This window comes from Zonotrichia leucophrys, chromosome 1A (assembly GCF_028769735.1).
Source record: "Zonotrichia leucophrys gambelii isolate GWCS_2022_RI chromosome 1A, RI_Zleu_2.0, whole genome shotgun sequence".
Lineage (NCBI taxonomy): Eukaryota > Metazoa > Chordata > Aves > Passeriformes > Passerellidae > Zonotrichia > Zonotrichia leucophrys.
The window spans coordinates 50761285-50770695 of NC_088170.1; the positions used below are offsets into that span (position 1 = coordinate 50761285).

Below are 9411 nucleotides of genomic sequence, written 5' to 3' on the forward strand. Positions count from 1 at the left end.
ATACAGATAGTAAAGGCTGTAGCCCTGCTGTGATGATTTCTAGGCAAGTCATACTGACCATAGCAGAGCTGGTTTGGAAGCTAAAATTTTGAATGAGAGCACATTCTTTTTTCGCACTGCCATTTTAGGTTATTACTTTATTATGTAGTTTTGTAGACATGAGGGAGCAAATAAATGTTATGGAAATGTCTGAAACAACTGTGTGAGGAGTCTGGGTGAAAAGAAAGTGAAGTTTCCAGCCTGTAGTCCACAAAAATATTTTTCAAGGCATTTGAAATTAGTGTTAACTTTTACAAGATCGGTTTTGCACTTTTCTCTCTTTGTGCTGTTTCATGTTATCAAAAGCAAATCAATGTTATCAAAACGTTATCAAAAGCAAATCAAACCAAAAGACATTCTGTTATCATTCATGCTGCCCTTCTAACATCTTATCTTGGTTTTGTCTTCCAGGGCACACCACTGCCATTTTGCGGGAGGACCCCAGGCCATGGCTGCACGGGTCGGAGCGCCGGCAGCGCTGGCAGTGGTGGCAGTGGTGGCAGTGGTGACAGCGCTGGCCCTGCTGGCTGTGGCCGAGGCAGCGCTGCCCAAGCCGGTGCGGGCGCCCCCGGTTCTGCACAAGCCTTTCCTGGTGGTGTGGAATGCGCCCACCGAGCAGTGCCGGCTGCGGTACAAGGTGGACCTGGACCTCGGTGTTTTTGACATCGCATCCAACATCAACGAGACTCTGAGTGGATCCAACGTGACAATCTTCTACCACACCCATCTGGGACACTACCCCTACTACTCAGATAATGGGGATCCCGTTAATGGAGGGGTGCCCCAGAACGAAAGTCTTATCAAACACCTCAGCAAAGCAAAGTCTGACATTGACTATTGCATACCCATGAAGAAATTTCAGGGACTTGCAGTCATTGACTGGGAAAACTGGAGGCCCCAGTGGGATAGGAACTGGGGCAATAAAAGCATTTATAGAAATAAATCTCTCGAGATTGTTAGGAGACGGCATCCTCGGTGGTCAGAGGACAAAATTAGGAAAGTGGCTAAAGAGGAATTTGAAAATGCTGGCAGGAGTTTTATGAATAACACCATCCTTCTGGCTGAGCATATGAGACCAAACGGTTTGTGGGGTTACTACCTTTACCCAGACTGCTACAATTACGATTACAAAGAACACCCCCAGACATACACAGGGAAATGCCCAGCCATTGAGTCCTTCCGCAATGACCTCCTGCTCTGGCTGTGGAGGGAAAGCACTGCTCTCTACCCTTCTATATACCTGGATTATGTACTGAAGTCAAGTCCAAACGCACTAAAATTTGTTCACTATCGGGTTAAAGAGGCAATACGTGTTGCCTCAATTGCTAGAACAGACTATGTTTTGCCAGTATTTGTTTACTCCAGACCATTTTATGCCTATACTTTTCATGTTTTAACAGAGGTAAGCAGACAGACTTCTTTCAAAATGTAGAAATTAGAAATAGCCTCTTGGAAAAAGTATGTTCTAAAAGCGCTCACACATTTGTTTTTCATATTTAAGGTAGCCCCCTGAGAGGAAGTACTGTAGTCACAGAACAAAACTCTATGCCTTTCAAGAGTTAATATTGCAGTGGTTTGGTCTACCTCTGTGAGATAACATTGTATATTTTTAATGAAGGTGGTTTAGAAAGAAAGTACAAAGAAATATATTTCTTAAGGTAGTAATTCATTTTGAGATTTTTATTTTTCAGGGCAGCTTGTAAAATGAGCTTGACAGATATTGTTTAAAATTATTTAGTGCAATGGAAAGGTAAACTTTCATGAGAAAGGATCCTCAGGGGTTTTTTTTGTTTCTTTATGCAAATGTAAATTCATTCAATATAGAAATAAACTAGTTCAAGTAAAATAATCTGTCCTGGAGTTCCTAACTCCTGCATGATGAGCATTGGCCATCTATCTCACTTGTCAGAAGTACAACATTTTCATGTCCAACATTTGGTGCTGAACTGTGGAGTCTTTTTATCAAAGAAACCCAGTTTTTGAGTCATGCAATGTCCCATCAACCAGTGTTCAAGTGCAATAAATATGTACTGGCCACAACACTGATGGTAAATTATATATGTGCAAATCTCAGACTTTCTGGATATGTAGTGATGATTGTTGCTCTTTGTTTATGCACATAATAGAGATGCACAGACACTTATTCATTTCTCTAATAGTTGCTTCAAGTGCCAAAAGCTTTTCTTTGGTTTCTTTCATTCCATGAGAAAGGAGAAAATCTGGGACAGGGAACTCATGGAAATAACCTCTTGATGACAAAGGTCATCTGAGGGTGCTCCCTCCTTTTATTTTATGGAGAGCCGGTGGGAGATTCCTTCTAATGCTGCCAGAGACAAGTTCCTGACTCAAACCAGAACAAACCAGAAGAAGGGAGACAAATGGCAAGAGAAAAGGCAAAGTTCAGTCAGTAAACCACAGGATGTGTGGAGCTTCAGCTGGGAGCTGGAGCTGAGGAGGTGCAGCATGATCCCTGAGAGCCTGAGAAATGCTTCAAGCTGACCCCAGGAAGCAAATTTTACTTTCAGGCTGCCCCTGAAAAGCGCACTGTACACAGAAGTAAATTAGGAATTTGGTCTGGTTCATTTTCAGCAACCAGAAACTCTCTGGAGCTGTTTTCTCTGTGGAAATCACAGGTGCTAGCTGACTCAGAAATGATGGGCTGATAGGCCAGCCTAGTCCTGAAGGCAAGGAATCACTGGGGCCAGTACAGGCAGAATGCCACCCAGAAGAAGAAGAACTCAGGCTAGGAAGTACATAAGAATTTTACAAATGTAGTCTGTAATAATACATTTTTAGAAAATTAATTAGTCCCTTGATCAATATAAAAATACCATGCAAGCTATGAAAACTACTATGCTGTTACCAGTTATGTGTGAGTTCAAAATCTGTGGTAGTAGATAGGTACTGTTTTACCTTAAGCTATTTTCTGAACAGTACAGTAGCAATTTGAAGTGATACTTCTCTCAGGTTACATTCTTTAACTCACCAGCCTGCTTTCTGGTTGCATGTAGCCATTTACTTTTGGATGTTTGAAAGATTGCTTTACAACTTTAAAAAGATCTTTACATAGCCAGAGAAACATATTTGGATTATGCTCCACTACATATTTTCTAAAAAGGACAGCATGGGCAGGTACTCAGCATGGGGCAGGGCTTAACGTGGCCAGACTATACACATCATCTGTGAGCACAGCTTGGGTTCTGACAGGAACTTGCTGGGTTGTATTTAAAAACATAGAAATGATCCAAAATATAATATTCTTGTATTCTTTCATAGCCCTGAAGCCACTGGAATAGTTTAAATGTGGTTTTGTATGTTCAGGTTTTAGACTAGGTTGGAGCTTCTCGTTTAACCCATGCCAAGCCTGTAAGTGATGCTCACAAAGTTACAAGCAGAGCATGAAACCTCTGAGCTCCAGACACAATGTGCATGAAGGTGACAAGGAAAGGTCCCAGGACAATGACATGCAGGCTAAATGGCCACAGAAAAATTGGAACAGTGGGCAGAAGGGATAGTTACCTGATTTCTGGCAGGGACTGGGCCAGGACAACCACAGCTTTGCTCCATTGAGCTGTGCAAGAGCTGTGCTTTCTATCCCAACAGAAACACTACTGACATTCAAGACTTGTGTGCAAGCCCTTCTGTACAAAGGGCTCATGTGAAATTGCACAGTGAAATCAGAAAAAGTGGTTGTGAGTCAGAGTCACTGAGGGAGGGACACAGGTCTATCAAACCTTCAGAAAGATGAAAGGCCCAGGTCCCAGACAGATGCTGTAGCTGTGTGTGCTGTACCTTTCACCCTGACTGCATCTGGAAATCAGGTGAGTTGTGCATAAAGTGTCTGAGAAATTAATCCTACTTTTTCTCTTGGAAACAATTTATAAATTTGGAATTGGGATCCAAATCTTTATGCAAGGTTTTTGTATTTGCTAGAAATGTGTACAAGCAGTTTGCCATCTGTAGGGTATTTAGAAACTTTCTGCTTAGTCAATTCACTGCTAAGCTTGTGGGGGAGGGAAGTCACACAGTAGCATCTGTGCTTCCTGACTAGATGGCTGAAATCATTAATAAAGCAGGATGACCACTGGCAGATGATTAATAATGGATAGCAATCCTGTTGTTCCCCTACAGATAGTCTTTGATAACCAGGTGTGCATGTGTGTAGAGACCAACCCCTGCAACCATGCCAGGCTTGAACTACTAGTGCTGAATACAGAAAACTCCTATCTGTAACCAAGGCTCTTCAAGATTACAGATATTTTTCTTTCCTCAACATGTAACTAGAACTGACTGTCTTGTTTCACACTCATCTGAAGCTCCAAAACTAAAGGTTTAGGTCACCTCCTACTCTTTTAAGGTCCAGTGCAGTGACTTGGGTGATCTAAATACAAAGAAACGTTGACAGAGAGTAGAGCCTCCTCCTCCTCCCTGCCAAATGCAGTATGCCAGGTGTCCATTTGGGGATAGCCCAGCCTAGTCTTGAGGACCTTAGGTAGTTGCACACTGCCCCCAAAAGCTTGAACAAAAATGAGCATCACAAGGGAAGAGGCTTGTTGACTTGTTAATCATTTGGACAAATACCAGTCACCAAAGTCTGATACAAGAAACAAATTAGGATTCCCCAGCCAGAAAAATGCTAAGATCTTAATATCTAAAATATAGATTTTTTTCATTGTATGTTTTCTTCCATATGAGGCTTTTATTACACTCTCAAAGAAGAGCCATTCCAGTGAGCCCCCACCAAGGCCCAGCTGTGCTGTATAGAAGGGGAACATGTTCACTCCCAAACCAGGACTGCTGTGTCTGAGGCAGCTGGTGGAGTTCATGGGCCTCACTCAGCTCTTCATTATCAACACAAATTTATTGTAAGCTGTAGTTGGGTTCCCACTTGTTTCTCCTTCTCTCCTTTGAGCATTCATTGAGTTGGCGCAAAGTGAAATGGTATCAGACAGACATGTCACCTGAAACTTCAGGATGAAAGTTACCCTCTCCACAGGGTTATCTGGAGATTATGTGTCAGACCAGCTCTTTCTATTTCTCTCTTTCTGGGAAGGACTCGTAGCACTTGACCTTTTTTCCAAAGAATACAAAAAGAGGAGATGTAAGGTGTAAGGAAAGTGATTAAATGAAGTCCTATACAATATTTTTGTGGTGAACTGCTGTTTTCACCAGCATCTAGCACCTGTGTGAGGGCTGAAAGAGTCCTTTAAGAATCCCTAGGAAAACATACCTTCCAATAAAATGCCAATTTTTGGCCTTAGCCAAAGATAAGTGTTGAATTTTTCAGTGTTGTCAAGGTAGTAATTCTAGATTGCAGGAAAATAAAGGAGTAGGTGCCTCAGGGACTTAAGTCTGAAATTATCAGTGCCACTGGACTTCACACATCTAGAGGCCTGGATGAACTTTAAGCATAAATTCTGTCAGTTTTATATCCATATGAATTGGACATGAAGTGCTGTAATATTTTTGTGATCTGATAAAACTAACAAAAGAAAGATGTGAGATATGGGCTTATAAAAATTTAGATTTACTGATTTCTTGTCAAGCACTCTAATTCCCAGAGCATATGACTTACAAAAAATTTATTTCAGGGTTTTCTCAGGTCCTAGTTCATCCAGCAATCCTAAATATTTATTGATTATTTATTCTGGATGTCTCATAAGTTTTAATTCATTTTTTTAATGAGATCTGAAATGTGTTAGTGCAAAATCACTCGACTGTCATGCGAGTAATGTAAAATCACAGTCCAGTCTTTGCACCTGGGTAAACGTCATAAAATTTTTTTGCAGATGACAAAGGCCTTGGAACCCTCATTACCAACACAACAGACTGAATTCCACATTCTTTTAACATTTGATATTTTGATCTTTAATTAACATACTCCATTTTTTAAAAAACCTGATGAATTAACTAATCCCCATAGGAAATACCCATCCTCCTTAACCCCATTGAAAATAACATCTGCAGTCCACAGGTGTTAGGATACACCACTATCCTTTAAAAAGTACTTCTGGTCTGTATGCTTTTAAGAGTAATGACAATCTCTAAAAGACTCTTTGGGTGATCAGCAGCAACAGGAGCTTCAGGCAAGACCAGTTACACCTTAAATCACTCTGAACTCTTCCAGACTTTTGCAGGTTCTCCTGTACTTTTTTGTCCAACCTTTAGTTGAGGGTCAAAGTCACTGCTCACTCTGAATTCCCTGTAATTGTCTTCAACTCTTCAGTGGTTTCTCCCTTTACCATGATATTTATTTGGGGTTTTTTTGTATCCCTCAGGCCACAAATGTTTCAGGAATGGAAATTCCATAACTATGGATTGATAAATCAATGCAGGCCCGCTTACACAGAGGAATATATTATTTAGTAGTAATTAATAATAACACGGTTCTTCCACTCTGTAATTTTGCTTTTCTAAATTTGCCACCACCATACTGAGATAATTTGGTTGGTATTTTTGATTGTTCTCTAGTGAAAGAGTTGAAAAGACTGTATAAAAAACCTTAAGTATCTTTTAAAGGAATTTTCTCTTTGTCAAATTGAGAAATATTGTAATGTCTGCCATTACAAATACTGATCAGGAATTACTTTTTAATCAATTATTGTAGACAGAAATGGTTTTAGATGTAATTGAGTATGCCTTGAAATTTGTGGGAGAAGTTCTACATACTTTTGAAAATTTAATTGCATTTTTCTAGACCCAGTATTCATAATCTCAGAGAATGTCTTTAAGACACATTAAAGATACATTGGCATGTGATTGGCAAGGCACTGGTGACTCCTATTCAACACTCAGGCTGCTGTGGTGGAGTTGTATTATTGTTATTGCTGTAACTCAGCTCCTTATTGGTTCAATTCTAAAAGTGGACATGGCTAAATATGCAGGTATGTGCATTTGGTTTTTTTCCCCTCACTTGGCACTTTTATCAGGGAGAGAGATTAATTTTTCAAAGATATGTTTCTTGGACTAATGGCCCTCATGCTGGTAGAAGCAGCAGCCCTGCCTGTACCATGGCTAAAGCAGCACGAGTTAGACCCATCAGCCGCAGCCAGACACTGTAAGGGTGATCCATGATGTGTGATCAGACTGACCCACGATGTGTGATCAGACTCACCACCACCTGCCAAAAATGTTACCTAGGTATTTGGTAACCATTCAAAGATTAGTACATAAAATAGATCACTAAATCCTTACTCCCCCGGCTTGGTTGGAGGAACCCTTGTGAATAAATGACAAAGATTTCATTATTTAAGAGGCCCACTGATGAATGCCACCTATGCAAACCTTTGTAGAGACACTGAAGAACTTTCTAAACTAAACAGTGATTTTATTGAGAAGAATATACCACCGGACAAGTGTTCCCTCTGGAGGAAATAAAAAGAAGCTATGCCTATATCCCAGTGTTTTTTTTTTAATTTTGCTTTTGTATATTTGTTTTTCTCATGTGTGGATTTGTCCTTTTTCAGAGGGATCTGGTCAGCACCATCGGGGAAAGCGCGGCTTTGGGAGCAGCTGGAGTTGTTCTCTGGGGCAGCATGCAGTACGCCAGCTCAAAGGTCAGTCGGATCACTTTCCCAGTTCTCAGGAATCACCTCAATAACCTCAATCTTAGGAATCACCTCTTGTCTGGCACCACACCCTCCATACCTACCTTTATCAGTGCCATCAGCTAACATGGGAGGAGGGTGGCTCAGCACTACTTTCAGGTCTCATTAATTCTGTGAGGCTGAAAAATCCTGTTGCTCCAGAGCACATTGCTTTGGGCAGGTCATTTGTAGCTCAGTGGAATAATGCGTCCAGGTGAGGAGAAAGACATGTTTCAAAACAATGCCATACAAATATAAGCACAGCTTGTTTTACAGTGTTCTACTTTGTAACTATGACAATTGTCCAGATCGACTGGGAAGGAATGGAGCCTGGAGGTGAGGTATTTTCTCCAGTTGCTAATGTTGAAATATTACATGGAAAACAATGTCACAAGACAAGCCCCAGTTGCTCCTCCCAGGTTCTTCAGACTTTCATAAATAAACCTTTTTGAGGAGATGGGAGGCAGGACTGGATTTTCCCAGAAGGCATGGCAGGATAGCCCCCATTCCTAAACCTGGGCTTTGGTGCCCTCTCTGCTTTTCATGCAGTCTGCTGCCCTGCTCCTGAAGTCTCTGGCAAAGTACCACTGCCTTGGTCAGAGGAACCAGGAAATCTGAACTGGAACTTTCTAGTTGCAATTGCAGCAACTTCTGGGCTGGTTTATGAATATTATGTGGCTCCTGGTAAACTGAAGGTATTGGAGTGATCAGGGCCAGAGTGGTGACTTAATTTGTGCTTTAAAACCTGTAAGTCCCATGCACTTCTCCTAGTCAGCAGCTACCAGAAATCTCTGCTTAAGGGATGAGTTAGTCTCAGATGTGAACCATATGAACTCTCTTTCTGCCTCCTGGGACTCCTCCCTAGTCTCACACTGTATGTTCCTACACAGCATTCAAATAGTAACTATAGTAGAGGTCAATACTTTTCTAATCTTGGAAATAAACTAATTTAAACCAAAAAGATCCCTCCAGTATCTAAGTCCAACAAGATTTATCTCAATGAATTAATTTGGACAAGAACAGTTTAGTAATAGCCTCATTTTAGGCACAATGAACTTGGACATAATGCTAGATACTGAGATATGTGTTGTGGTTGTTTATTTTTCCCAGGAGAGCTGCTTAACGGTGAAGCGGTACATCGACGGACCTTTGGGGCACTATGTCATCAATGTGACCTCAGCAGCCAAGCTCTGCAGCAAAGTGCTGTGCAAGAAGAATGGCAGATGCATCCGCAGGAACAGTGATTCCTCTGCCTACCTCCATTTGTCACCCAGGGATTTCAAGATCCACATCCGTCAGTCGGAGAGGGGCCCCAGGTTCCAGGTGACTGGCAAACCCAGCCTGGAGAGCATTGAAGCCATGAAGCAGAGGTTTATTTGTCAGTGTTACCAGGGCTGGACAGGAATATTTTGTGAATTGCCTGACCAAAGTCTATTGGAACACTGGGTTCATGTAGTGTTTAGTAGATCAAGAAAACAAAGCCTTTTTACCTTCCTCTTAGGAGCCATGCAGATTCTTCTGCTTTGTTCTACGCATTAAGGTCTTCTAAGGCAGTGCAAGGGAATAAAAATGGTGCCTCTAAGAGTTCTGTTTCTTAAAACAAATTATTGTAAAGGGAAAAGGTATTCTTGACTAAATGATTTTATTCTGGTTTAGTAATTTTCAACTCCTGGAAATTTTTTAGATGATAAAACCTTTGAAAACAATTTTTTGTCTGCTCCTTTACTCCTACCTTGTGTTTCACTCATGTGTTTGACAGATAAAGATTCTGTTGTTGCAGTGGTAA

At 41.1% G+C, this 9411-nt stretch overlaps 1 protein-coding gene across 1 annotated transcript; it reads left to right on the plus strand.

Annotated features, from left to right (window-relative positions):
- The first annotated feature begins 487 nt into the window (after window positions 1-487).
- On the plus strand, window positions 488-9164 carry LOC135458514 (hyaluronidase-1-like). The gene is made up of 3 exons (XM_064733688.1): window positions 488-1441; window positions 7506-7595; window positions 8736-9164. The coding sequence occupies exons 1-3, from the start codon at window positions 488-490 to the stop codon at window positions 9162-9164; spliced, it is 1473 nt and encodes a 490-aa protein (XP_064589758.1).
- The last annotated feature ends 247 nt before the right edge of the window (window positions 9165-9411 follow it).

Coding starts and splice junctions, on each gene's coding strand:
- LOC135458514 (XM_064733688.1), top strand. CDS start 488: ATGGCTGCACGGGTCGGAGCGCCGGCAGCGCTGGCAGTGGTGGCAGTG. Junction 1,442..7,505: donor CTTTTCATGTTTTAACAGAG/GTAAGCAGACAG, acceptor GTCCTTTTTCAG/AGGGATCTGGTCAGCACCAT. Junction 7,596..8,735: donor TGCAGTACGCCAGCTCAAAG/GTCAGTCGGATC, acceptor TATTTTTCCCAG/GAGAGCTGCTTAACGGTGAA.